Here is a 27,959-nt window from a genome sequence, read left to right as displayed (position 1 = left end):
GCAAAAGGTTTGATGTAGCCAAAGCTAACGTGTAGAAGTCTGTCTTCGAGAAAGCATGCTTACAACTTCCAAAGATCTGTGCAGTAGTAATTTCAGGATAAAGTTAGGGACAGGGTTGTTCAAAGTACCGTATTGAAAGTGAGACTAAGTTGTCAGCTTCGTTAACTTTAATGGCTGAGAAAGCTAACTGGCAGGTTCTTTTTTAGTGTAAGCGGATTTTTAATTGGCTGTAGGTTTAAGTTAGCATCTGAAGTTTTCTCATGAGTTGGCATTTATTTTCACACTGTTCTTGTAGTAACATTTTTGATTCAGTTTTAATGGCGCAATGAATCCAGCCTTCCTTCTTTCTTCCTCCAATCGCATTCACTGCTGTTGAAAACAAAATACACCAAGACAGGTGCCATATTTCCTAAAAATAAATGGTAGGAAATTTTAAGAGTGTCCAAAATTTGTTTTGGATCTTGTTCTCACTATTAGAGCTTTGGTTGCTGTACTATGCAGAAACCATGCTGAATAGTTTATTATCTCTGCGAGCTTGTGTGTATCTCGGCCTCAGCAGCATGGTAATTTCAGTGACATCTAGATAATGGCTTCATGCATGCTCCAAAATTGACCTCGGTATGCGAAGCGTGACAGACATCCCCATTGAAAAATATCATATATGTGTCTAGTCCATACGAGATTATGGAAACCACCATCCTGCAGATCTACAGCACTTCACTAACCACTAACCACTACGGCTGCAATTCTACGGTAAGATGAGAGGTGAAATGGGGATTTTCCTGGTTTAAGGAGTGGAACTAGAGACAAGTTCTACCGACATAGTGAATCTTGATGTGCAATGTGATAAGCATTGAAAATCCTTAGTATATATTATTATAGCTTTCACAGTGCTGGCACCTTTCGTGGTAGTGCTGTGATTGCGCACATATTCTTTGCAACACCTGGAGTTCTTCCACAAAGCTACCTGGCATTATTCATTACGTAGCTTTACAACTGCTCAACAAAGCAGGGAAGGCCATATTTACCTTCTAACTAAACGTGTATCCAAGCACATTGGAAACACCGAACGACGGACAGTTTGGGTAGCCGATGTTTACAGCAATAAACAGGGCACAAGCAGAGAAACAATGTGAAAATTGTGTGAAACCGTCCTCTTTTTTTTCGTGTGTTGGTTCAAGACTTGTTTGTTGCTTCATTTTCGTGTGTTTCACAAAGCACGCTCGACTGTGTGCAGGGCACTCATGAGTGGCTGTCTCTGTTGGACAAGGTTGTTGTAAGCTGGTATGGTGCACATCAGAGCTCCTGTGTGCGCGTGTCAGTTGAGGTGTACTGCATGTAAGTCCATACAAGGCGCATTTGTGGTGCATGTGACCCTGTGCTGCAGATGTGTTCATCCGAGACAGTCGGGCCCGGTATGAACTCATATGCAGCCGATATGAGTTCACACAAGACATTTGTAACACTAATAGCTCGTCTGTAACACGCATCAATCCATACGAAATTTTTTGATAGGGATACCAAATCACTGTTACCATATGAACTGTCAGCTGAAAGCAAAAACCAGTAAAGCAATTGTGATACCACTGCTGGGATCTCGCATAGCATGACCAGCAAAGCAGCTGAGTGTACGAAGAAATTGCTACTGCCATACTGCTGACTGTGAGGCACCCTCCCCACTTGCATTGGTGCGCGGGGGGCTGATATCACAGTGTCATTACTTGCCGTTTTTATTGTGATAGCTTTAGAGGTGGCATTGTTGACAAAACTGGGCTTCCATCCGTCTCTGCCACAAAAAAACCAAGTGGCTCATTTTCCATGGTGGGCCAAAGTGATTGGTCAGGATAGGTCATGTGACCTTGTTACGATCATCGCAAACTGTCCCATGTGCCCTGTGGCAATTAAAATGACCTAATTACAGACACTTGGGCCAAACTTAGGGATAGCATTACAGTCCAAGTTTTGTGACTTGCTGTGAACTTGGCACTGCAGCGAGAAAGCGATTTTTCTCTGTCCTCTCAGTACCCCCGCAGCCACTAGTGCCCTCGTTGGGGTACTTTCTCCTCGTTGCTCTCTTACGAGTAACTTCAGAGCCGGAATTTGGTGCCTTTGTGCAGGTCTGCTCCTGGGAGTTTCCACCAAGCTGAGCAGAACATAATTTGCTGATCCTTGAATGCTTCACGCTGTATCATCGTGACAGTTCCTGAGCGCCTAAAGTGAGCCTGAAATGCCCAAAAGAACGCCTTCCAACATATCCGAGCCTCCTAAGAAGAAAGGCAAGCTGTCAACAGAAACTTAACCTCCTCCTTTCCCCCACGCCACTCCTGTATTCATCTTTTTTTACTGCTGTTCTGGTCTCTTCTTTTTTTCTTAATTGGTAATACTCAATAGGTAATACTCAATTCGTGTCCTGTGTCATGTCGTATTCTTGTGTGTCATAAACGTTGAAACATTAGAAATGAAGCCTAGCCTCACGTGAGGTGCACTAAAAGCCATCAAGCATGTTTGGAGGTAGTTCATTTATTTTGATTTATTTTCCAACACTATTGGCCCAAAGGCAGTTGCAGGGTGGGTACAAAACAGGATATACAGGCTGTAAGAAATCGCAGTACTGATGTATTTAAAAAAAAAAACTCATCAGTATGTAAATTATACAACTACTGGCACAACTAATAAGCAAGAAATAACGCAGTCAACAGGGTAAAATGCCCATGCAAGTCTATAAAAATGCAATTTCTGGCGCCGCCATGCAAAAAACGTTTTTGATCTGCTAGAGCGACAAGGTTCCAAAAAGTTGGAAATCTTGCCATGTCGCACTGCTCAGTCCTTTGCATGTGAAAGAGCCTTATGGAAGCTTGTCAACTCGGACACCGCGAGGCTGGCATTGGTTAATTAGGACTGTCTTCCGCAGTCACGCCATGTCGAGGTATGACCTGTCGATCAAGCCATTGTCCATATATCCTACTCAAGCCTGAATTGCGCATATTACATCATTTCCTTTGCTGCTCTGAAGTGCGTGCAACAGCAGCCACATTGACAGTTGGCAAGCTACCATTAATAGGTGAAGGCCGGTTGCATAGTTTCGTTTTCAGAGCTACGCTGCCAGCCCACAGTGAAGACGCCTATCAGCCAGCCAGCCGTATAGAGCGACGGTTGCCTTTGTCGCTTTTCTTTTTCTTTCTTTCCTGAAGGGGTCCTATCACTCCGGCGCCAATGTGTGCTTTCCTTCAGATAGTATTTCCATTCTGCAGCACTCTGAAACTCTCCACAAGCTGTTCGCCTTTGTGCAGCTTTGTGCAATGAAGCCTTCTCACGCGCGATGCCATATGCAAAGGAGCTCAGTGCTACTGCCTTGCACACTGGGAGAAGTCGCCGAGACCATTACCGTTAAGGAGCAGTTCTGCGTCCAACACTCTCGACAATGTGAAAGTATTTGATAGAACTGTTAAAAATCGTCGCAGAACAGTTTTTCTCTTGGGAGTTGAGTGCTGCTCATCTTTTCACCGAATAAATTTTACTTCCATGTGAACGGTTTTTGGCAGCTTTTGAGGGAATAAATTTTACTTCCATGTGAACGGTTTTTGGCAGCTTTTGGGGGGGGGGGTTTGATAATTGAACAATCAGATAATTTGGACTTTTTTTTTTTTTCACTTCGTTCTACTGTAGTATAAGCTAGGAACTCAGTTTTTTTTTTTTTTAATTTGAATTGCTTGGTTGTGGGCCATTAAAAACCAGAGTCCTAGCTACATGTAGTTGCACTGGGCTGAAGAAAATCTCTTTCTTGTCGTCACTTCGAATCTTTCCTGGAAATAGCTGAAGGCTGTGACTCCAATGTTCACGGCCTCTCGCTCGTCTCTGCAGCTGCAAAAAAGCCACCTCGGGTAGCCGCCAATGGGCACCGGCTACCGGATCCACTCCCTGCTGGCGAAGTTCTTACGGACCTCTCCAAAAAACGGTGGCGGCTGGGCAAAGCAGTGGGCTTGGGCGGATTTGGGGAGATCTACCTAGGTGAGCACTTGTCTTTCTTGTTAATCAACTTTTTTGTGTGCTGTTGCCATTTTGTTTGTGGTTTGGCCAACTGTGATTAGCGGGGGAGGCCAAGACTTGTAGTTCTGCTAGCGCTGTTATTGTAGTGAAGGCCTGTGTGGTGCTGGCTATGTTACTGCTGTCTTGTAAAAGATTCTCCACGTGCTGTGAATGGTGGGCGTAGCACCGGCTTGTGTCTGGCCTATAGCCACGTTGCCTTGGGTGTTGTGGATGAAGCTGCGTCATTCTCGTGCGTGGGATCTTCTTGGTGAGCCGGTGGTGCAAATTCGGTGAGTAGCACCTTGCGCCAGAAGCAGGACATCGCCTCAGCGGGTCAAATTTTGTTTGGTAAGTATGTGCGGACAATGTTGGAGCCTGCAAGCCTGCCGTGTGGACTATGACACTAACGCAGCAGTAACACTCCCCTTCGTGCCTGTCACTTTTGGCCCTCTTGTAAATTTGGCTGGAGGCTGAACTCTCTTGAGATGCTGGTAGGTCTGCAGAGTCGGCTGAAAGGGTTAGCGGGGCGAGGTATTCTCCTGCATGCATCCCGGGCTTCTGCCACTTCTGGGCCCACCGGCACTGTTGACGACCTGTCGAGGCATTCCTGCTGCTTGGCCTTGGGCTGTAACATCCTGAATTTAATCTGGTTGTGAGCGGAACTCTCTTCTAGGAAGTCCATCACCCCTGCGCAAGTTTTCTTAGTGCCTTGTTATTTCTTTTTCTATGTGTTAACCTCCTTGGCCAAGGCTGTCTGAAAAAATCAGAAAAGTAACTTCATTTATTTAATGCCCCTTTCTGTGGGTGTGCTGTAACTGCAACTATGTCTGCAAAGAATCTTTGGGACCTGTTTTGAGAAGAGGACTGGCTTTATTGCCTGAAAAAAAAAAAAAAAATTCAAGAGACATGCATTGTATATGTTGTCCTGTGTGTAAATTGTGGTTATGATATGATTGTTCTTTGGCATAGGCTTGGGCTTCATGGTTGTGTTTCATTGAAACCAAATTTCCACCAAGGCCAAAATTCCAGTCAGAATGAACAGTTGGCTGGCTGCAGCTATCGTTTGATTCGACTCTCTTGAATGAAATATTTGAGGACTGCATATGTTTGAAAGGCTGAAGTGTATATTTTGCACTTGTTCAGTAATCTCTCCTCTTTTGGACCTCCCCCACTTTTTTTCTTTTTTTTCTCCTGTAATGCACTTTGTTGCATAGGCTCATAGCCTGAGTTCTGGTGCTTATTTCCTTAACTGCAAGTCTAAACATATACGGACATGTCATGTGAGAAGAAAACTCGCTGGGTTCTTTGTAACCGAGACAGCATCGTGCATTTGGCCCGGTTGCAGGTTTAATTTTGCACCTTCGTGTAGGGTCGCTCTAGCGGTGCTCATTGTGGCATTATGTATGAAACGACACGGTGTTGCCAAGAGTCGCACTGTCTTGTATCGTGTATTTTTAAAGCCTGCATCTCTGTATTTCCTCTGTGCCATACAAAGCATGAATAAAAACCTTGTTGTTCTCACCAGGTGTGCCTGTCTCTTTTTGTTTGTGTTTCGAAAAGCTTGGCTCCAGCCACATTGGTTGTTGCCAGCGGGGCCGTACTCTTCTGTTCTGTTTATTTTTATTTATTTCCTTTCCTTTTTGAGGGAGTGGGGACGGTGCAGATTGAAAAACTTTCTTACGGAAGCTTTCACATCTGTTTGTACCAAGCTAATCTAGTCTGATCTGCTTTCTGCCTTCAGCATCTGACGAAGTCTCCAAGTCCGTGGATGCCAATGCTGCATACGTCATCAAAATTGTGAGTGGGCCAGCCATTCTTACTTCCTGTGTCCACAGCGCATTGCTTTTTCTTGCCTCGTCTCTTGCTTAAACTCAGCATGGGTGCCTTTCTCTCTCTCTCTCGCTCCCTCTCAAGGAGCCCCACAGCAATGGTCCACTCTTCACTGAAATCAACTTCTACCTCCGTGTGGGAAGGGCAGAGCAGAGTAAGTTTTCTTCTTTTTTGTTTTTAGGAAACAGGCGAACAGTACATAGTGTGTACAGGACAGATAACGAAAGATCTGTAATATGAACAGAGTGGGGTTTTCCGTGTGAAGGGAAGCATGTTTAAAGGAAAGAGAAATTTGGGTGTTGGATCATTCAGTCTTTCCCTGTGCTTTGGATGCATAGTTGCAAAGCATAGGCAGTATTTTTGAGCTCCACATCTCTGATGCACCTTGCTGATACATTTCAGGTTCATGTGTTCAAAATTGCGGGCAAGGAAAGTTCCTTTAGAATCACCTTTCTTTTTTTTTTATTATGTTCCTAGATATCGTGATTTCCAGGCTACTGCATTCAAAAAACTTTAACAAGTCCTGGTCATGTAATAAGTTGAACAACCAACTGCACATGTGCAAGTGTACAGGCGGGCTGAACACAGGGGCACGCGACATGAAAAACTGCAATGCAGCGGCAGTTGACTGCCGTGATGGCTTCGCTGCAGTGCTTAAGTGCAAGGGGCAAACCATAAGAAAAATGCTGGCCATAATTGTGGGTACACAGCATGGCGCTTCGCGATGCCTAATTTGCTGCAAAGTGGCGAAGCGTCTGAGAGAGAGAGCGATGCGCTTGCATACGAGCAGCCCGAGTCTGGGGAACGCGGCAAGAGCGAGTCAGCCACCGTGGCGTCTTCCCCACAGTGCATTCGTGCAAGAGGGGCAAAACATCCAAAATCGAAAAGGTGCCAGCTACTTTCGCCATTGCTGTTTACAGAATGGATATGTTGCAGTTTTTTCCGTGCTAAGGAAGATGCAAATTGGGCTGAATTTTTTTACCGCGAGGAAAGGAGTTGTTCATACTGAGCGCCATGAAATGCTAGTCAACATCTTTTATAAAGTAAACAAATGCCATTGCACCTCATTCGACAGTTACATTTTTCAAATCTAGGCTGCTTGGGTGATGCGTTCTTCTGGATGGTGATACTTCTTTTTTTTGCATTGTCATAAAAACGTATCAATGAGGTTTTAGTGTATTCGTGATTTGTGAAATGCTACTCGAAAGGAATGTAGGCAACTTGTCTCTAAGTGTATTTACAAAATTTAGTTACACAGGCGGAAAACTATGTGTAAAGAGAGAGAGTGGTAGGTGAGCTTGACAGCTGGATCACTTCACTTTTGTGCATCCTCTTGGCTGTGTTGTAACAGTTTTGGCCTTAGCAGTTGTGTAATTGCTGCTGCTGCCATAACCTTCGGGCAGGGCCTTCTTTATAATTGAATACTTTCACCTCCTCACTGTTCACATGCCTTGGTTTTGCGTTGCTCTGCCCTTGTGCTCTCGCAGTCGAGAAGTGGGTCAAGCAGAGGAAGCTCGACTACCTGGGCATGCCCTGCTTCCGCGGATCGGGTTCTCATGAGCACAACGGAGTCAAGTATCGGTTCATGGTCATGGACCGGTTCGGCGAGGACCTGCAGAAGATCCTGGATCGGCAGGGCAAGACACTTCCGCTCAAGACTGCCTTCAGCCTCGGCATGCGTGTGGTCAGTGCAGTGTAGTGGCTCACATTTCAACAAGCAGCACAGCAGTTTGTGCACGCGCACCGATTGAGAGTAGGCAGTGAAGCTTGGTGGAATCAAACATTTTGCTGTCTAGCACCACATCTGTGTGTGTGTGTGTGTGTGTGTGTGTGTGTGTGTGTGTGTGTGTGTGTGTGTGTGTGTGTGTGTGTGTGTGTGTGTGTGTGTGTGCACGTGCGCGTGCGTGCGTGCACGTGTGTGTGTGTGTGTGCACCTGCATTCGCTCCAGTTGTCACACATGGCTACCGGCCGTAATACACAGCTGTTGTTGTTATTGCCTCCTTACATGTTGGTGGCGTGGCATGCACATTTAAATGGTCCAGGGAAAGCTTATTGTGTTGGTGGGAGGTATAGTAATGTCCACAGTTCGGTGACAGGTGCTGCCAGCTTTGCCAAAAGGCTTGATCTTGCATGCCCTTGGTGAATGCTGTGTGGTGCAGTGAACTTCTTGCTGCTCTGTGGACAGAGCGAACGAAACAGCCTTGCTTGGTGTCTTGGCAAATAGATTCCTTTTCTTTTTTTGATGAACTTCCTTTATAGCGACCCATTGTGTGGTTCACTTCACTGGCTTTTCTTCCCACAAAAATTTTGCTTAGAGTGTGTGTGACACTTTTATAATTGTTTTCATCAGCAGCGTTACTTGTTTGCCCAAACAGATTGATGTCCTGGAGTACGTCCACAGCCACGACTACATCCACGCTGATGTGAAGGCATCCAATCTGCTTCTGGGCTATGGCAAGGGCAACGAGAACAAGGTGGGCTACCCTTGTTTCAGAAGAGTTGTACTGGTATTGCTGCCTCCAGGAGGAGGTAAAAAAAAAATTAAGGCCGTGGGATTGTAGTGAATCTGTCTTCCACCATGTGTCACTAGAAGCTTCCAAGTTGAGTTCAAGGTTTGCTTGTGTTGAATCGGTGCTTGTCAAAGTGCTATACTTCTGTGTTGGGGCAAGCTGGAGTCGGTGTAACATGTGACATTCGTTGTGCCTGTGTGAGTTTGGCAACTGGCAGTGAGTGGCAGGTGAGAAGCCATGCATTGCTGCATGTGCGAAAGAAGAGCAGTGTTAGAGTGCTTTTGTGACATCAGGTTTAGCCTCTCGTGGTTAGAGCTTAAAGGTACATGTTAGGCAGTGCTAATATTCAGTATCACTACTGCTTGCTTAGTTAGTAGGTGTCGGGGCAAAAATGGCGAGATAAGGGACCCTCAGTATTTTTTAATGCGAATGCATTATATGGTTATGTCGCGTCAGCAAAAACTGTCCGCAAATTTTGTCCGCGCGATTATGTTGTTCTGTGGAGATGAATGTGTAAAAGTTTGATTGTGTTAGGTAGTGTGTGAGTAGACATTGAAATGGGGAAAGTTTGGCTGATGAATTGTAATTAGTTAATTGAATTAATGAAAATAAATGGTGTGTTTGAAGCAGGTTTTGTCTGACTGATTCAATGAAAAACAATGTAAATGTGTGAGAAGGCTCTCTAGTATAAAAATAAAAGGAAATAAAGACGTATAGAAATAAAAATATAAAAAACAGAATTTCAAATAAGAAATAATTGAAAATGAAAAATTGGAGAAAGAGGGGAAAGGCTTTGGCATTTACGCTCTTAGGCACACAAGTGCAATCCTGACTTTTTTTTTTTTTTTTTAGATCCGTTCTGTCATGCACGCGGTTAGCTTTTGCCCAGTGTTTCTGTACACATGCTGCACAGGTTTTCGTATAACCTGGAGGTGTCTTAGGTCACTTGCTTTTTGTCCACTAGGTGTTCTTGGTTGACTTTGGGCTGGCCTGTCGGTACACCCAAAATGGCAAGCACAAGGAATACAAAGAAGATCTCCGGAAGGCACATGACGGCACCATCGAGTTCACGAGCCGGGACGCCCACATTGGGGGTAAGCAGCCATATTGAGCTCAAGGCTTGACCAGTCTGCGAGTGGCAGTTTGCTGTGTTAGGACAAGTGCTATAAAACCTTTGGTGGAACTGTGAAAAATAGTTATTGCCATGGTAATTTCTTATCCGCAATTTTTTTTCTTCCAATGGGTCACACTTTCGTGTCTTTGCGAGCGTCGTTGCCAGTGGAAACTGCCTGTTCTTGATTTGATTTGCGCGGCGTGTGCATTTGTTCCTGCCGTGACCTGCGGCCACTTCACACAGTCTGGTATCGTGACATTGGGTGACTCTGTCGTGACGCAAGGTGGTGCATGCCGAAAGCATGACTGTGGCTGAGGCAAAGTCTAATGTTACCACTTGGAAGCAATGTGGCGAAGTTCGCTTTTTTTTTTTAAGGCCAGTTTTTTTTGCAGGAATGTTAATTTTTGAATTTACGGATTTTTCGGACTTTTATTACTCGGACCATTTTCTAAGTCCTACCGAGTCCAACCGAAAAAACAGTCGGCGACTGTATACCCGAGATTTTAGTACTTATAAAAGAGTGACGGGTGCTACAAATAATTGGGTGCTGACCGCAGTGCTTATGAGGGAATAATAATAATAGTAATAGTTTAGTTCCAGGCAAATGTGCATGATAGTAACCAGCCCGCTTAAGCATTGATGCTTGTGAGCTTGGCTACTGCATCAGGACAAAGCCTTGCACAAAAAAAAAAAAGAAAACCTAATATTGAAAGCACGTAAATGTTCAAAGAAAATAAACACGTGTATGTCACAAAGTAGCAAGGCTCAAAGCAAGTTATTAGTACCGGCATAGAATATGAACAAGGTTGTATTTTCCTCAGTACACATAAAAAAAAAAACCAGACAGGGCATTTTTGCAACTGAGTTATCTTTTCAGCACTACATACAAAGCAAGAGCATTATTTCAACTGAATTTTCTAATGAGGGCAGCATGCAAAAAGCACATGATGCATTGCACTTCGCAATGGGAGGAAAAGTAATTGCTTTATTTAACAAAGGAGGCTGAAGTGGCACTCCAAGCTGTGGCATCTGCAGCACCACTGATGTTCATGAATCTGCCTGACCTGCGATGGCGGCTTTCTCCCAACTCCAGCGCACTCTCGGAGAGGGGACATCGAGATCCTGGGGTACAACCTGCTCCAGTGGCTCTGCTGTCGCCTGCCATGGGAAGAAAACCTCAAGGACCCCGAATATGTCAGCCAACAGAAGAGTGGGCAAGTGGACGAGAGCTTCTCTTTGCTTTCTTTCTGTTTTCCCCAGTGCACCATCGGTGGCTAGGGCATGCAGACCCATGTAATATTCTTGGGCTTGGTGGTGGTGTTGCAGGCAGGGATGTTTCGCTGCTGAACCAAATAGTATTGCAGTTGCCAATATTTAGAAAGGAAGTAGCAGATACAGGGCATATTCTATGAAAGCGCTTGTTGCTGTGCATTTATGAGACAATGAATTGTGGTGATGGTATGCGAGGCCATGCGTTGTAGTGTTACCACTACCCGTTATTGAGACAGCGTACATTTAACCCTGGATATAACGGAATTGAACAAAGTTTGCTATTTTTCATTGCATCTACATTTTCATTACATGCAGTTTTCACGTACAAACTCTAAAGGACACTGCTGAACAGAAACCAAAATAATAAATGTTGATGGGATTGTGTTTATAGTAAAACCACCATCTTGAAGTTCGTTGTACTCTATAGGCTCCCTCTCTCAATTGCTTTTTGCCATACAGTAAAACCTCGATAATTCGAAATCCCGGATAATTCGAAGGTTTTCTGCAGTCCCGTATTTTCCAATGTAAATTTGGCCGAATAATTCGAACAGGCGGCCTGCGCCAGCCCTGTTAATTTGAAAATTTGGGGTGCTATGCGGCAATGCCTGATCCAGAAGTGCTAGCTTTGTGACCGTACTAGCGAACGAAATGCTGAAGTACAAGGCTTTAACGCTGCAGTGAAAGTTCTGCTTGATCCAAGAAGAAGGCAAGAATGCTTGTTCCAAGACAGTTGGCTAAAAGGCACGGCGTGCCCCTCTTGACGTTGTCCACAATACTGAGCAACAAGTCGAAAATACTAGAGGCTTACGGCAAGACATATTCTTCGATGCGGTGACGAGTGCGGGCTCCCACGTATCAAGATGTGGAATCTGCTCTGCTTCGCTGGCTGCAGAAAGCAAACTGAGCCCACCTTCCCATCAATGGAACGCTACTGCGGGAGAAGGCCAACGACCTAGCTCTACAACTTAGGCACAAAGAATTCAAGTGCAGTAATGGATGGTTTTGCCATTTTAAAGAACGCAATAATTTGACATTTCTCACCCCGTCTGTGGTGAGAGCGGCAGCACTAACGAGAGCGTTGTCGAGGATTGGAAAAAGCACACTCTGGAGCCGCTGCTTAGCGGGTACAGTGCAGACAACGTTTACAACCTTGACAAGTCTGCACATTTTTATAAGATGCTGCCAACAAAAACATTCGAAGTGAAGAACACCGCAATCAGGGGTAGAAAACAGGCCAAGGACAGGATTACTGTGCTGTTCGGCACGAACATGTGCGGCATACACAAGCTGCCACTACTGGTCGTCGGGAAGACGAGGAAGCCTGGCTTCAAAAATGCGCGGCTGCCGCCAAAGGATGAACTAGTCTACAGGCACAGCAAAAAAGCCTGGGTGACAGGTGCAATATTTGAGGAGTACGTGCGGCAACTTGACCACAAGTTCGCGGCCACAGGCAGGAATGTCCTATTAGTCGTCGACAACTGCCTTGCATGTGTCGACATCCCATGTCTCTGGGCCATCAGGATGGTATTTTTACCTCCGAACACCACTTCGATCTCACAGTCGATGGACCAAGGCGTTATTCACCACACACGGAAGATTTATCGGCACCACCTGCTCAAGCGCATGCTCCTTTGCTATGACAAAGGAGTACTCCATCGACCTCCTCAGAGCCATATGCCTCATGGTGCATGCTTGGAAACAAGTGGAGCCCACATTGATCAGGCGGTGTTTTGAACACGCTGGTTTTTCCAGTGAAAGCACTGATGCCGATGCAGACTACCCATGTACGCCTGACGAAGAAGGAGCAGAGTATTGCGACCGCATCAGTGCACTCTGCGCCGAGGAGGGTGAGTCCAACGCAGTTAGCTTCGCCGAGTATCTGAACTTTGAGAGTGATGAGTAGACAGGCTACTCGGACTTGGAGAGTGAGATTACTGCTGTTGCGAACATGCGCGATGACAGCGACGATAGCGACGACGACACCGACGAGCCTCCCCGAGCACCTGCTCTCGGCGAAGTTATCGGATCGCTGAACATTATCCGCAGTTTTGTTGAGTGCCACGGTGGAAGTGCTGAAATGTTTCACCTAGTTCACCAACTCGAGAACATGACCTTCGGCGCCGCAAACTACCGGACGCGGCAAACCGGCATCTCTGATTACTTTCAGTAATTCAAAATATGCCGAATAAAGGTAGTGTTTCCTGCAACGAGGTTTTTTGCCTGGGTCGTATTTCTTGGTGTGTTCGGTTAATTCGAAACCCGCTTAATTCGAAGATTTCTCGCGGTCCCGATGACTTCGGATTAAACAGGTTGTACCGCAGTTTATTGCACACCTTGCCATGTGAGCCGAATGCATGTTCACAACAGATTCTTTCATGCTACCTTTGGGTGTTTTTTTTTTTTTTTTTTTTTCAGGTTTATGGACAATATCCCGCTTCTAATGACCAAGTGCTTTCCACATGGAGACGTGCCAAGTGAGTCACCGGTCTCTTGTTTTGCCGTTTTTAACGCTTTTCTGCCCACGCGAAAAGTAACTGTTTTTGGGTACAGTGAAGCCCCAATAACTCATCCCCTCTTTTATTCAAGGTGACACACATTTTTATGGTGAGTCCGTCAAATTTATAGAGCATTGAAAGTATGGATGATACGACGTGCACCTGTTGACTAGTGCAAGTAAAATAGGTTGCTATATCACCTTATTGACTTATTGAGAAACGTGACTTCAGCCTAAGTTAAGATCCTCCGAAGATCCGGCGCTTGTGATGGCATAGCCGAGAGTTCAGAGGGGCGCTCCACACGTGCGACCCACAACTGTCAGTGTGTTTGTCGGGGGGTGCAATTTTCTGGCGTACAGTGGCTACACTGCCTTCGGCATGTCGGCAACAAATGCACAGGTTGGAGCAAAACCTGTATGCAAAAGCGAATCCGTCACTATGGATGTGCGCTGTGCCTGCAGTATGAAGAGCCCAAGACAAGAAAAAGATTGCAAAACGATAACTGATAAACGAGCGAAGCAAACGCTCCATCGGTGGTGGCCTTTATAATTAGGCGGCCTAGCGACTAGAACCAAAATCGGCATCGTCACCAGCGATATGTGCTGCGGTGGCTTGCGTTTAGTGAGAAGGTTCTTGCCTGTCATCAAAAACAATAGAAAAGTAAGGATTGCGGTGCATTTTGCCGTGGAAATGGTGACCTCACTTCACCACCATTTTTTTTTCCTCGCTCAGTTTCTGTAAAGCCATGCACCTCCCTAGTGTTTCACTGCAACCTTTTCCCATATTTGGGGTGAAGGACTCTGTGTAGATGAGTTCGCACTGCGATGGCAGTTCGACGTCCAAGAATGATACGAATTCGAAACCACATGGCCACAATGTGCCGTCTCGCAGAGATTATATCAGCCCTGCGATTCAACAGGCTCCCTTTTAGCTTGAGTTTTCGAGTTCCGAAAAGTCGAGCAGTCGTTTGCAGCGAGTCCTAAATTTCAGGCACGTTTATACATTGGCTCTATGGCTAATGTCGTTGTGCTAAGAGAAAATCCAAATAATCAAGCATGTCCGAAAAACATGGATCTGAAATTTTTCGTCATCGACTGTAAAGAAAACGTTGGCCCTAGTAAATGTCATGCCGCTGTGCAAAACAGTTCTTTGATGTCAAGAAACAGAGGTTGGCCACTTGTCTCAAGAAAATTTTTCTGCCCGACTTTTCTTTTCCCATAGCGCATTTTAAAGTTTCTTTATCTATTCTTTGGGGGCTGTGCTGGGGGCCATGATGTGCATCTCCAGGTGGAACAACAGGAGGAACCTTAGGGTGCTCATGATGTGGACACAGAGTTGTCTTCTGTGTTACTGCTGCTTCCATCGTCCAATACGTTAATTCATCAGAATTGGTAGAAACACACCGTGTCTGCGGAGCAGTGGCACACATTCTACGCCATTCCCCCCCATCATTTTTTTTCCATTTTTCCCACCTATGGGTGGTAAAGTTATGCCATTGCCCTCGGGCCTGTTCATTTATCTTCAAATTTGATAAAGCCAGTTTTACGTCAGTGGTGCAGGCAGGGGGTTGCCCCAACCTAATATATGTCTACACCATCATGGAAACTAAACGCTCATCACCCAACATGCAGGGGATGCCGGAGGGGTTCCAAATATCGCCGCTTGACAGAAAGACAAAACAGAAAAGGAAAACTAAAAAATGGCTCTTCTATTGCCTACTGGGTGGTATTAGTTGTCCAGGAGCACTTGGAAAGCATGAAATTGTGGGCATGGGCCGGAAAATGCTAGCAACAAGTGCATGCACACGTGGTCACGACCTTCTGCACCATTCTTGAAGATTATCCACCTTCTTAATTCGTTGGTTTCTCTCCATTTCATGCCCCCTGTAGGTGGTATCACCGAGTTCCTGCAGTATGTGGCTTCTATGAAATTTGAGGACACCCCAGACTACAAGCGGCTAAAGAGAATCCTGGAGAAAGGCATTCAGGAGGCGGGCTTCAAGCCTGATGGCAGGCTACTGTTCACGCCCCCTAGAGCCCCGCGGCGCAACTCGTTCTCGCCAAAGGCACGTAGCGCACTCTTGGCTGTTGCGGCTCATGTTGCATTTGTGGCAGTGTGAAGCTCGATAATGCATAGGAAGGACTGTTATAGTTGGATAAAACTAAAGAAAAGCGGCGAATGCCACTCAAAGGAGGCTCTCCAGCCAACGGCATTGTGCTTTATTCTTTTGCAGCTGCTACCGTCTACCATGATATTCTATCCAGGGACATGCAGATGAGCTGCAAGGGCACTAACTGTGATGTCATGACAACCAATCAACGCCATTGACTGTAGGGCGTCCTTTGAAAGGCATTCATTGCTTCAGTTTTGAGTTGTATGTGGGTATAGCTTCCTACCTCTTGTGACAAGTTGCAGTGCGACTGGAAAAGCTTGTCATTTGCTCCTCATTTTGTTTGTGGCTCTTGCACTTGGCACCGTCTTGCGCTCGGACCAGCTCGGCCACATCGCTGCGTGCGGTTGCAAAAGGTGCAAGTGGCGAGGGCACGAATTGTGGCTCACTAGCGCTGGCGGCCGCTTTCCCGGACGAACAGTTGCATGCTGCCGAACCGTTTGCTGTTCAGTTTGCCGCTAGTCGGCAGGCCTCACGCGAGGATGCCATTTTATCGCCCGTTCTCTTCATTGCCTCCTACTGCTGGCTTTGCGATTGTATCATTGTGTGTTTATTGCTTTGAGCTGCGCATGCGCCGTCATTCCATCCCATGGGCAACTACATAACATGGAGTGAGGCAGGAAAGGGCTATGCGTCTTATATTTGGAGTCAACTTCTTTTTGTCTCTCTCTCTCTCTCTCTCCCCCCCCCCCCCCCCCAATTCATGGGTGCGAGAAGAAAACTTCAGCGTAATTTGTGCACCCCCTTTTGAAGCCTTAATTTAATGAAAAAAATGTGCAAATTAAGTGAGCAAATATGGTAATTTTTTGTCACTAGACAAAGGTAAAAAATAGAGAAGTCCAAATTTTTACAAAATCGACCGTTTTACAGTCGTCGCCGACCGATTTTTCGGACTCAAAGGGACCCGTAAAGTGGTCAGAATAATCGAACAGTCTGAAAAATTCGTGAAGCACAAAAAAAAAATCACTTTACTGAGGGGAAATCGGCTTTAAAATGTCACTGGTATTACCTTGTGGCAAATTTCTCTTGCTGGCGACCATTTGCGCCTGTATTTGCACCAAAGTTGTGCTTTCACTGTACATGCTAGACAGCAAGGTCACAGCGTTCAGTTGAATACTTCCCGTGCTTCTTTGACGGACCCGGCGGCACCAGCGGGGCCATGTTGTTCACAACCCGCGTGTGCACCACACCGCTCGTCAAACACACGCAAAGACTAGGCACTTGTCGTTCAAAGCGGTGGAACCGCCGGACGCAATCACAAAACGGCGCATGGATGTAACTTAGTGAAGACGGTGCGCCGCTCGGTCAACGCGGTCGGAGAAACCCAAGTGGCGAATGCACCCTGGTTCGAACCTGACCGCGGTGACTGCGTTTCTATGGAAGTGAAACACAAAGGCGCCGGCAAGGGTGTGACATTCCCGTAGAGCCAATGGGGACGATTTTGAAATGCGACGGTGGCGGTGCCTGGGAGTTGGCGGTAAAGGCATAAATTGCTCAAAACTTTTTGAAACAAGCTCAGCCAAGCCAATCCAGAAAAATCCAATATGGCGGCGTTTGTTTATTCGGCTGGTTGCGGGCGGTTGCTCGCGCGTTCGTGGTGCTGGCGGCCGCTAGCTCGATGCAAGCTTCGTAAATACTGGTGACTTGCTGCTCCCGCGCTGCATTCCCGCTTGATTTCCTAAGTACTTACGACATCTGCTTACCCGCTTTTGCATTTCGATGTGTCTGTTGAGGCAGCACGGTGCATGGTGGCGAGCGGCGCGGCCAGCGCGGCTGATTAGCAGCTGCTTAGGGCGCTCGCTCGAGTACCAAAAACGTAAATAGTTTTCTCCAAAGAACAGTTTATTAAAGGAAACATCAGTAGTGACAATCGATGTACAAAAGTGATTTTAGGCATCTTGGGCATTGCAATATCAGTGACAATCGTTCTAAAAATCAAAATTAATAAATTCCATTATGGAAACCTAGAACACATGAGCGAGTGCACAGAGAATATATACAGGGTACAAAGAGGTAAGGTACTATCAAGGTAGGTCCGGTACATATAAGCATGTGCTACATTCATGTAGCATATGCTTTTGTGCAGGTTCAGATGAACAGCAGTGAAGTACAACATCCGAGATGTATTGAAATGTATCTGTCTGTGGCTATGCATACACACATACAGAGAAGGGCAGCGAAAAGTTTCAGCCTTTCACTCGTTGCATCAGACTAAGGACAACATAATATGCTGCAGTGCTATAACTTAGTAAACAGATGCCATGAAAAGAACTTAGGTAACCTTGGGCACGTTTAGCTCTTGGCAGATGAGTTACAGGCTTGCATGCTTTAGGACACAGCTCGTCTGCCATGCCCTATTTTGGTTTCTTTGTTTTGTAGATACCAAGGGGAGGAAGATGCAACCAGGGCAGGCCGAGAATTGTGTGGAGAAGCGACTTTATGAAAATTCTCTGAACAGTTGTGGCCGTGGCTGGTGACGAACAGTAATTGGAGGTCATTAATTCAGCTTGCGATGACACATTGGGGTGTAACAAAATATGCGTGCGTATAAATAACTCATCTGAGAAATGAAAACGCACAGGGCTCGTAACAGGCCAGTAATGTTTCTCTATGTGGCGTTATACTGCATCTACCACAATGTCCAGTTATTATATTACTGAATGGTAAATTGCAAGTGGTCCGTGTACTGTACAGTATCTGCAAACGCTTATGGACGCCACACAGTTCAGCGTAATGCGCCGGCCGCTGCTATTGTGCCCCTCATGACCCATGTGTTGCTCCAAAAGGTGAAACCCCAAACGCTACAACTTCCAGAAGGAAAAAAAAAGCAACTACAAATAGCACCGCAGCATATTTCGAGCACGCTTGTATTGGACACCAGCAAACATGTCAAACATTTTTCATCTTATGCGTACACCCCTCTTAAATGTTACAGAGCCGAGCACCTGAGCCAGTCCGCGTTTGCTGCCTGTGGGTTCTGCTCTCTGTTTCATACATCAGGTGCAATGCTGTCAAAGCTAGCGCTCTTGTTTGCGCTGCCTGCATCCATGACCAAAAAGTAGTGCGTTCCTTGTGGTGAGCGAAACATGGTGAATGCTTTGCCTACAGGCTTACTACATGACGCATTTGTCATGAGCTTGATTAAATGCACTGTTATTGCTGACGACACGCTGTTGCTTTGTCAATCCTCAGACCACTCGGCCACAAAACAAGCACGGAATAACATACCTCCCTTCATTTTTCCTTGCTGATTACTTTCGTACATTTCACTGTGTTGTACCTTATGTATGAAATGAACTGTAGCTATCACCAATTTTCCCAGCAGCATAACAGAGGGCAAGCCATGACCAGAGGTTGACAAGTTATATACCACAAGAACTCCTGGGTTCCGCAGAGCACTTTTTGGTTTTTGCGAGCACCTGAATCGATGTATGCTTCAACATTATGGTGTGCTTCACAAATTTACTTTTTGCACAAATGGCACTGTTACTGATCATAAGAACTATGGTTAGCATACAGCCAGTCATTAACTGAATTCTGGCATTCCTTGAAGGGCACTGAGCCTGTATACTTGTCACGCAGGAAGAAAGAGAAGCCAAAACAAAACGGTTTCCCTAGCACCTCTTGTAAGTGGTTAGCATTCAGCAATATTAATTTGAGAACCAATGGTCATAGCAATGCTCATACTAACAAGGCACACAAGGCTTCTAGAAGGCAAACTTGTACTTTGTAAAAGAAGTAACGCAGCAGGAGCAAAAGCAGTCAGTACAGTATATGTGCAATCGGAGCAGAATTACGGATAAACAGGTACATAAATACTTATATACATAAAAAATAAATAGTACAACAAAAAGTTAAAGAGAGAGCACATGTGTAGTAAGTAGGCAGCATTAAAAATCCAAATACAATAATATCCTAACACAGTGCCTCATGAATTTAGCTGGCTAATTTGCGCCTCTTTCTGGCGGGAGCACTCTGTTTTGTTTTTGACGTCATGCTCCTGTTTAAAAAGGAAAGGTGCCAATGCAGCCTTGTGCGGCAGAATAATTTAAGGAATTTAATTTTGCAGCCTAATGAACAGAAAACAGCTTGCTGGTTAGGCATCCTCTCAACAAGATTCCTGGACACATTGGACAAATGAGCACAGCAAGAGATTTCTTTTCTGAAGGCCGAATCCAATTTCTTTATATAATTTAGACATGCCTCAGAAGTTGCGGCAATTGACTGGAAAAGGTGCTCGGGAACACCATTCTCCTTGAGTAGTGCAAAGAATTGGTGTCGTCCATGGAGAGAGCCACCGTCTGCTGCAAGGAGTGTTCCCTCACATGTGCATTCTGTGGTTCTCTGGTCAAGAAAGCTCTTCACAAGAGTGCCAGCGACATGGTACACAACATTTTCGTATACTATGTCAGGGGCATCTTGTGAAGACGCCTGCAAGTCAGATGAACCTGAGCCTTGCTGCCTGCTGTGGCTTGTGCTTGGAGTGCTGCTTGGTGACAATACTGCAGAAACACTCTCCAAGTTGGTGAGGAACGCATGTGTTGTCACTTCGCAGTTTCCTTGCGAAAGTTTGAAAAGTTGGCCAATCCAAATATGTTTTACAGCAGCCACGAATTGGTACACATTAGGTGTCTCATTGCAGCCATGTTTTTGACGAACTATTGCAAAAAAATTTTCCAACGGATCCTGCTGCAACCGACGAGTGAAAAGATGAGTGTAATCGAAATCTGCCTTTAGATCTGTCCACAGCAGAAGTAAGGCTTTGATTGTAATCTGCCAACCTTTGATGGTGTGTGGTTGCTTGTCCAGAGGACCACCAAAATGCCATTGGGCGATCCAATCTATGCACGACTCAAGGAAGACATGATGTTCCGAGCCTTCTGTCATTGCGTACCGCAACTTGTCGTCCTGCTTTTTCAGGGCCGAACTGTTCAGGCAGTCAAAAAGCTTATCCATCCTTTCCGTGAACTCTGCTGTAAATTTTGCATCAACAGGAAGCTCTTGAATGGCAATGAGAGTGAGGAGTGCCACAGATACGGATTCGCTGAACACTTGTGTGGCGTACTTCACTCTCATGTCAGCAAAGGGCATCCTGTAGATGTGTTGCTCTTTTAGTTTTTTTGCCAATCTGCTTTTGAGATGCTCAACTGGTGTTTTGGAGGCCCGATCAATGTGACGAGTTTTTTTGTAAAGGGTTTCGATGTGTGTCCAGTCAACAACCTCAGAGCCAATGGTGAGCTTATGTCGTCGCAAATTATTTCTTGTGCATTTGATTAGGTGTGGGGTGTCAAACATGAAGTATATTTTGCGGTTGTTGACAACAAAATATGGTTCATGGATAGAATGGATGAGCATTCTTGACAGACTCACATTGTTCGACCCTTGATCACAAATGACCGCTTTCACCAGAAGACCTTTGGTTTGAAGCTGCTGAATTAAATCTAATAGCAGCTTGCGCATTGCAAGAACTGAAGTTGCATTGTGGGACGCTGCAAAGGCTACTGGCTGCATCCAACTTCTTGATATGCCAGACACCGCCATAACAAGGGCTATGTTTGCCACACGAGAAGTCCTAGTATTCCCATCATCTGTGAAGCCAATTACAATATCTTTTGATTGATCATACATCAAATTTTTTTTCAAGGATATTTCATCGAATAAAAGACAGCATGCTTTGTCTTGTAGTGGCCAATCTTTTGTAATTGATTCTATTGCATCCATGGCACCTGGAATGATACCAGGTGTCATTGGGATGTCTGCCAGCCAGCGCCTTAGCGTCCTCACATGTGGCAAATGGAGCTTTTCTCTGAGGAAGCGATAAGCTTTTGGAGAGTGAAAGAACAAATTGAGAGCGAATTGTTTAATTTGTTTTGACCAGTGCTTTTTGGATTTCGGAAATGAGCAGAGCCTGATTTGAGCTTTAACCAATTCAAAAAGGTCTTGTGGCAAATGCGGTTCAAGCTTGTTGAGAGCCTCCTGCTGCGTTACTCGCCTTGTGTCGTGCCTTTTCCTAATCCGACTCAGTGCCTTTCGGTACCTGTCGCTTCGAGAATGCAACTTCTCGAAGCGCTTTTTGGTGCGAGGGGTGTACACAACTGCGCCCTTCCTCCGCCGACTCTTGGGCGTTCCTGATGCTGGTGTCATCACTGGCTGTCTGACACTCTCTTTGGCACCGCTGAGGCCACTAGGACCAGCTTCAGCTGCAAAAAATATATAAAAAAAGCATATTTATGTTTGCCTCAGAGCGAGACCTACATCTACATCCCTCACAAAATCAAGATTAGGGTGCAGTCACAGGGCTACAGGTTGCCAAACTTGCAGGGCAATGTTTTTGTGTGAAATGATGAATACAGTCGTGCCCCGTTAATATGATCCTCGCTGATAGGGACAGTTTTTTCTGGCGACCAACTTTACGCCTCGCTTAAATGGAAACTAGTTGCTCGTAATACAGACAGGGTAATAGTTAATGGATCTCATTGTTATCCATGTGTTTTGCCTGCTTAATATTCAGAGCAATTTTTCATGACAAGCTTGAGTTAAGCAAATGGAAAAAACCAGAAATATTTATGTGCAGTAAAGCGATACCTACACGCTGTTACGGGCCTGCCGATACCCATCATGAATATATCAAGGTTACCGATGCATACTTTTTCATTGAAGTGGAAGGTTGTAGTTTGCAATAAATTCTAATGTTTTCTTGAGTACTTACCATAATCAGGTGAGTCCCATGATGCTGATGCAATCACTCTGATGGGTGTGCTTTGGGCAGCACCTGTCAAATAAATAAACACACTGTGGGAGGCTTCAACCAAGTATTTTAATTCTCAGGTGCACATTTTTAGCCTGGCTACGCAGCGTGTATGTGAATGGTAAGCAACAGGCTAGTGAAGCAATTTTAAGAACAAGTACCTGAGAAGGCTATCCAATGTTTTCATTGAGCTGAATGAAAAATTACCTGTAAATATAATTCTGTACAGATAACACAGGGGTCCACCACGTAAACAATGCATTCATACATATGCACACAGAAAAATATATGAAATACTAGTTGGTGAGCATAAAGTTAACACTTGTTTCTTCTCTTCTGAAACAAATGTCTGGCATCCGAAGTAGTGGTACAGTAAGATGTGCCGACGTGCACCTAATTATTGCACACCACGACATAATTGCACACTGCTGCTATTGCAGAGGGTTAATTTATTACGTGCAAATCTGCAGCAATAGTGCTGCAGTCTATTGTTGAATTTTCATAGATTATCACTGCACTATTAGTGCATTGCACCTACCTTCTTCGTCAGCTGGGGGAGGGGGCGTAGTCTGCACATCAGTGAGCTGCGGGGCACGTGAAGAGTGTGGGTCGTCTGCAATTAAACGACCGCTTAGACACTCCCAATCTAAAGAAATCAGCCAGCAAAGTAATTACATATGTTTATTTTTTTGTGCTATGACAGAGCCCTCAGCATAAGTAATACTGCATTACAGGGTTAGCCTGAACCAAATGAAAAGTTCTTCATTTCAAGCTGTAATGTAAAACAGATCCTGACTTAGTGCACCTACCTGTGTCATGGACAGCAGAATCTGCACCAGCAATTGTGCCTAGCCCAAGTGTTGATGGCAACGGCAAGTAGTCTGAAATATAGGTACCACTTAGTTACTCCCAAGGAAAACAAACCAACTGGTGTAGTGAGACATTAGGAATGTTTTCCTATGCAAGATTGCAGGAAGACTTACCGTGACCAAGCATGACTTCCACTGGTGCAGCAGTGGACTGTAGTGGTGAAGCGGATTCAATGCCTATGCGAACAAGGAAAAAAAGATAGCCAATCAAGCTCTGCATAGCAGCACCTTCTGCTCAGTGCACAGTATGGCCTTGATGTTCTATTTGGAACGGTTTCTCTTGCTGGGAGTTAGTGTGATCTTAAATTGGGCTTAAATCGTTTTTGTGAGTTTGTAGGCAGTTACGATTAAAAAGGAAAAATTTGTGCGATCAATATACCGCGACATACAAAATAGCACAGCAGCACACAGGAAGAAGAATGAAAACACACAAACGAACACTTTACTGTGAACCACGAGGCCATAAATTCACTTGATGTGCATTGTAGGAAATACAAATCAAACTGCAAACCTATCTATGAAGCGTGCAATGTCACCACTATTAATGCTTGCAAACTTATTCCCGAAATCATTCAGGAAGAAATCAGATAGCCTAAGTGACATGTGCATCGCTAAATATCCTGGCGGGTTGCTCCTCAAAGAACCATTTTTACCTTAGAAACCGGTAAAATGTTTACCCTCCATGCTTGCACAATATGCGGCCACTTCATGTATAATTACCGCCTCGTGTGTCACAATAAGCTGCTGGCAGTTTGTGCGTGTGTGTGTTCTTTCTTGACCCTGTGTGCTATTTTGGAGTGAATTCGCGCAGTCTGCCCTCTATTCACCGCAGCGAACAGTAAGTAATAATGACAAGAATACTAAACATAGAGTTGTAAAAATTATTTTCCTCACTGCTGCTGGAGTGCACTATCCAGCATCTGATTGTTAATATGGTTAAGAGAAATTTAAGCTACAACATGGTACACAACTGCAGTCTGATGCAACTGAAACAATGGCCACATGACATTGAAGCAGGAAAGTTTTGTGCCCGGGAAGTGATGTTTGCAGTTAGCCTCTATGAATGCAATTGTTCCCTTTGGTCTTACATTTACAGGATGGGTTTTTCTGAAAATAGTGCCCTCACCTTGTGCCGCACCTCCTTCATAGAAATCTGCAACAAAAAAGCCACAGGATACACTGAGGGATCAAGCTTGGGAAGAATTTACTGGGAGAGGAATTTTGCTTACCCGGGTGCACCAAGGCTCTCAGACGAGGCTCATGCACCTTCACGGAAGGGACTGCTTCATGCGTGAGCCTTGTGCAGGCATCACTAGTGAAGCAATCCCTCGTGAAGTGCTTTGAGCAGAGCCTGTATGTTTTGTAGACCTTTTCCCTTGGTGTCTCCAGGAGTTCAAGCCTATTGGCATATTTCAGCCAAATGGAGAATCTGAAAAACAGCCAAATAACATGATTTCATACATTTTAAAGGTTTGCATACCTCACTTCAGGAATGCTTATTAGCATCTCCTTACACAGCAAAGGGGTACGAACATTATATAACATATATGCGTGAAAACAACTGTGGCAGGATGCAAGCAAAATAAGACAGCAGTTTGTAACAATGTGCCACAGCCTGCTAGTCTATTGCTATGCTGGCCAATCGAAACGATGAATGAAATCACCTTTTTAATGTCTGGCTATGATCGACAAGCCAGAACCTTTAAAATTCTTGAGCTTATGTTTTCTTTTGTGATCTGCTTTTGGTTTAGGTAACAATAACTAGTTCTTTGTTCCAACTGCTTTTTGGGTGCGGCATAATTTTGTGCAGCAGATAGAAATGGGGACAGAGCTTCACTGCAGACTTAAGCTCTATCTGATCATAGCAATTATTCCACTCACACTTTTCTCTAGGTAACTGCATACTAACCACCACCCATGATTCGTTCTTTTCTAATTCCTCCATTAAACACAAGTGCCAATGTAGCTATGCTATGGCAGACAGCTGCTTGCCCACAAATTTGAAGTCTGGATTAAGAACAGCAGGTAAATGAACCAGTAGGCACAGTTTTTCATCTTTTGCTTTCACTGTGATCAAATGGGAAGTGTGAAAGGGATGTGAGCAGAACATCAACAGGAAACACTGCTCTTTCAAGAAACTGAAGGTGCAGGCAAATAGCATGGGTCCAGAAGAAGGGGAAAAAAGTGCTTAAGCAAGGGAAATGTCCCAAAACAGACACAGACAAGAAGAAAGCGACCTTCGCCTTCCCCTCACCCACCCGCCGGAAACGAGCGTTTCCGGCGTACTAGGCGAAACTATTTGCGAGCTTCCCAAAAGCTGTCAAGGACAAGGCGCGAGATAAGAGACATATGTGAGGAGATGGGAATAATGCGGAGAGTTCAGAGCCCTCCAAGGTCAGTCGTGCGCCCCGCGAGCGAGCAGCGTAGAGGACAGCCGGGGTGGAGTGTGGAGCGAAATTTACAATGCTGGAGCGGCAGCACTACGGTAGGCAATAGTTTCGAGAAACGCTTCCACGGAGTACATGGGTGGTTGAGCGCGGATATCGCGAGGAACAGCTCCGGTAAAAGTAAGAAAAACAAGACCGGCGGACTTTCTATATGCGGCTCACGGCGTGCAATGGACTTTCAGCGCGGTGTCCAACACTAGTGGTGTTAGTCTGAACAGCTCGATAATTTATGTGACGTGCATCACTGCTGCAGAAACCATGCACGAACACGCAAGAAATAATATTCAAGCGCGCTGAACTCCGTAAAGAAACAGCCAAACTGAGCATTACAATTACTCCGCTGACGACGCTATAGGCACAGAAGTTAGAATATTCATATTTAAAATACACTCTGAGGGCACCGGAATCTGCGGGGAATAAGCTTTTAAAGGCAGCGAGAAAAGTCAGTGAGTCAGACACACACACACACACATGCGAACAAGCAAGCAAGGTAACTAACGGTCCCACGCTTACGAGAGGCAACGGCTGTTGGGCCATCTCAAACTGCAGCACCTTCCCTTAATTTTGCTTTAATGTCCTTAAACGTACTTATCAAACTCATCTCGCAAAACCAAAGCCACTGCAGTAAACAGCGCCAGGTAAAACTAGTTCTATTCCGTCGGCAATTTCAAATGGTAACGACCAAGGGCGGTCAAAACAAAGGCACAACGGTCGCCAACGGCTATGCAAAGAGGGATACGATAGTCAGTGAATTCATAAATACCTGTGGTCAGAAGGTAATCTGAAGAGATGTTCTCCACTCTTGCCGGATGTGCTGCACCACTTCGCGCAACAATACATATGCGACATGACGCTGAGGACGGTAATCACGCTGGTCCAGTGCGCACGTCGCGTCGGCAGTCGCTCGCGTAGTTTCGCTATGCTTGCGCCGGTCGCTGTCGTCTGCTGCCACTGCGCTGCAGCGTTGCCCGCGGCGGCACTGGCGGCGCAGACGCGTTGTGTCATTTTCGCAATTTATTTCTTTGATATACTATTTTTAATGCTTACGACTGGTTATATTTTCATTCATAAGCATGTTTGTGTTGTCTACTATGGTCGAGAAATTTTACTTTTTATTAGGCTTGACTCCAGCCGCGTTTGCTGCCAGATACCAGGATCGCTGCAATCGTTCCGACCGTGGCGACACTTACGGCGCGGACGCGCAACTTGCAACATGCCACAGCACTGGCGCCGGTGTGCTGTGCGATGTCAGTGCATGTTAATGATCTCCAGGTGGTCGAAATTATACCGGAGCCCTACACTACGGCACCTCTTTCTTCTTTTCTTTCACTCCCTTCTTTATCCCTTCCTTATGGCGCCCTGGTTCAGGTGTCTGCTGATATGCGAGACAGATACTGTGTCATTTCCTTTCCCCAAAAACCAATTTTCATTTTCAAATGGTGAACGTATGAGACAAGCAATAACTGTCCGCGACAACTTTGGCTACAAAAGCAAGTTGACGGCGATGACAATCCGGCTGCCATCTCGAAGTGGCAGAGATCGCAGGGACCTCTACTGGCAAAAATGAGGTACCAAAAGTATGTCAAGCCAATCCAACTGCAGAGTATATCCACCTCAATCCAAGACGGTGCCTGTTGCGCTGGCGAAAAGCTGATAAGATGGCCAATTTGGCCCGCAGGCAACTGAAATTAGTCCGAAAAATCGAAATTTCGGACTTTTAAGTTTGAAATATCCTTTGCGAATATGTATGCGCTTCTATGGGGTGACTGACAGTGCCTCATTGAAGTCTGAATTACCCTTCGGCTACTGTATTTTCCGCGTCTGCGTAATCGAGTGGCAGCACTGTTCAGTTTCTTCTTTCTCCGTGTGGTCTTTTACAGTCATTGAAATGCTTTTCTCACTCGTGTGTCTGCAGAAGAAGCCCGTGCTGCAGGAGGTGATACTCGCCGAGGACAGCATGGAAGAGAGCGGGGAGGAGAACAGCAACGTGGAAGAGAAGCCACTTTCCAGGGCTGGTGCCCGCAACCGAGCTGGGGTCGTCCCAGTGCGGAGGAACTGCCGCCGGTCACCAAAGTCTCCCTCTAGGCTGGACGGTTTTATCACATCAGACCTGGAACCAAGGGCTGGGAAGAAAAGAGCCGTGTCTGCTCTCTCGGGCAGGACAAGCTCCAAAGGTGGGTTATACCCCTGTCACACGGCCAGTTTCAATCACCCTCGAGTCGGGGGTCTTCGAGATTCTCAATCGCCATCGAACTCGCCGCTGCTACACGGCAAATCTCAATGGCCAATTGGCCATTGAAATGGTTCTCGTGTCTTACGCCACGGATGTGTGGCGCCAGAATCGCTACTTTGGATTTTGCAAAAATAACAAAAATATTTGAAAATGTATACTAAATGCTGAAATACACGCATACGCGAAAGTCGTTCAAACCCCTTTTAATTGCACGTACGCGACGGACATATGCAGACACTGCTGT

General features: G+C 45.5%; 2 protein-coding genes across 4 annotated transcripts in view; one reads left to right on the top strand and one right to left on the bottom strand.

The window, feature by feature from the left end:
- The window catches only part of LOC144133384 (serine/threonine-protein kinase VRK1-like), a 36,633-nt gene that overhangs the window by 4,308 nt on the left and 4,366 nt on the right, over positions 1-27,959 (top strand). For both annotated transcript variants that reach the window (XM_077666465.1, XM_077666464.1), the window contains exons 2-12: positions 2,118-2,276; positions 3,862-4,008; positions 5,768-5,823; positions 5,941-6,010; positions 7,344-7,540; positions 8,233-8,331; positions 9,332-9,461; positions 10,575-10,695; positions 13,169-13,227; positions 15,138-15,313; positions 27,398-27,656. In XM_077666465.1, the coding sequence (XP_077522591.1) occupies positions 2,228-2,276; positions 3,862-4,008; positions 5,768-5,823; positions 5,941-6,010; positions 7,344-7,540; positions 8,233-8,331; positions 9,332-9,461; positions 10,575-10,695; positions 13,169-13,227; positions 15,138-15,313; positions 27,398-27,656 (1,363 nt within the window). In that variant the 5' untranslated portion in view covers positions 2,118-2,227. The remainder of the gene's footprint in view (positions 1-2,117; positions 2,277-3,861; positions 4,009-5,767; positions 5,824-5,940; positions 6,011-7,343; positions 7,541-8,232; positions 8,332-9,331; positions 9,462-10,574; positions 10,696-13,168; positions 13,228-15,137; positions 15,314-27,397; positions 27,657-27,959) is intronic.
- Positions 17,240-26,626, bottom strand: LOC144133382 (uncharacterized). Of its 2 annotated transcripts, none has more exons than XM_077666461.1 (8): positions 26,246-26,626; positions 24,265-24,464; positions 24,162-24,188; positions 23,150-23,212; positions 22,976-23,047; positions 22,705-22,779; positions 22,128-22,190; positions 17,240-21,618 (listed from the first exon to the last, which is right to left on the bottom strand). In XM_077666461.1, the coding sequence occupies exons 1-8, from the start codon at positions 26,485-26,487 to the stop codon at positions 19,355-19,357; spliced, it is 3,006 nt and encodes a 1,001-aa protein (XP_077522587.1). In that variant the 5' UTR covers positions 26,488-26,626; the 3' UTR covers positions 17,240-19,354. The 2 variants fall into 2 exon arrangements, with proteins under 2 accessions (XP_077522587.1, XP_077522588.1); XM_077666462.1 differs by having other exon boundaries at positions 21,533-21,618; positions 22,128-22,210.

The sequence above is a fragment of the Amblyomma americanum genome, chromosome 5, assembly GCF_052857255.1.
Source record: "Amblyomma americanum isolate KBUSLIRL-KWMA chromosome 5, ASM5285725v1, whole genome shotgun sequence".
Taxonomy (NCBI): domain Eukaryota; kingdom Metazoa; phylum Arthropoda; class Arachnida; order Ixodida; family Ixodidae; genus Amblyomma; species Amblyomma americanum.
This window is presented reverse-complemented; position numbering and strand designations above follow the sequence as displayed.

What these genes read in the sequence shown, in the direction of transcription:
- LOC144133382 (XM_077666461.1), bottom strand. Translation starts at nt 26,487, where the DNA reads ATGACACAACGCGTCTGCGCCGCCAGTGCCGCCGCGGGCAACGCTGCA. An exon ending in GAGAGCCTTGGTGCACCCGG is followed by an intron (nt 24,189 to 24,264) that starts GTAAGCAAAATT and finishes TTTTTGTTGCAG; the next exon opens with ATTTCTATGAAGGAGGTGCG. An exon ending in ATGGGACTCACCTGATTATG is followed by an intron (nt 21,619 to 22,127) that starts GTAAGTACTCAA and finishes TATTTTTTGCAG; the next exon opens with CTGAAGCTGGTCCTAGTGGC.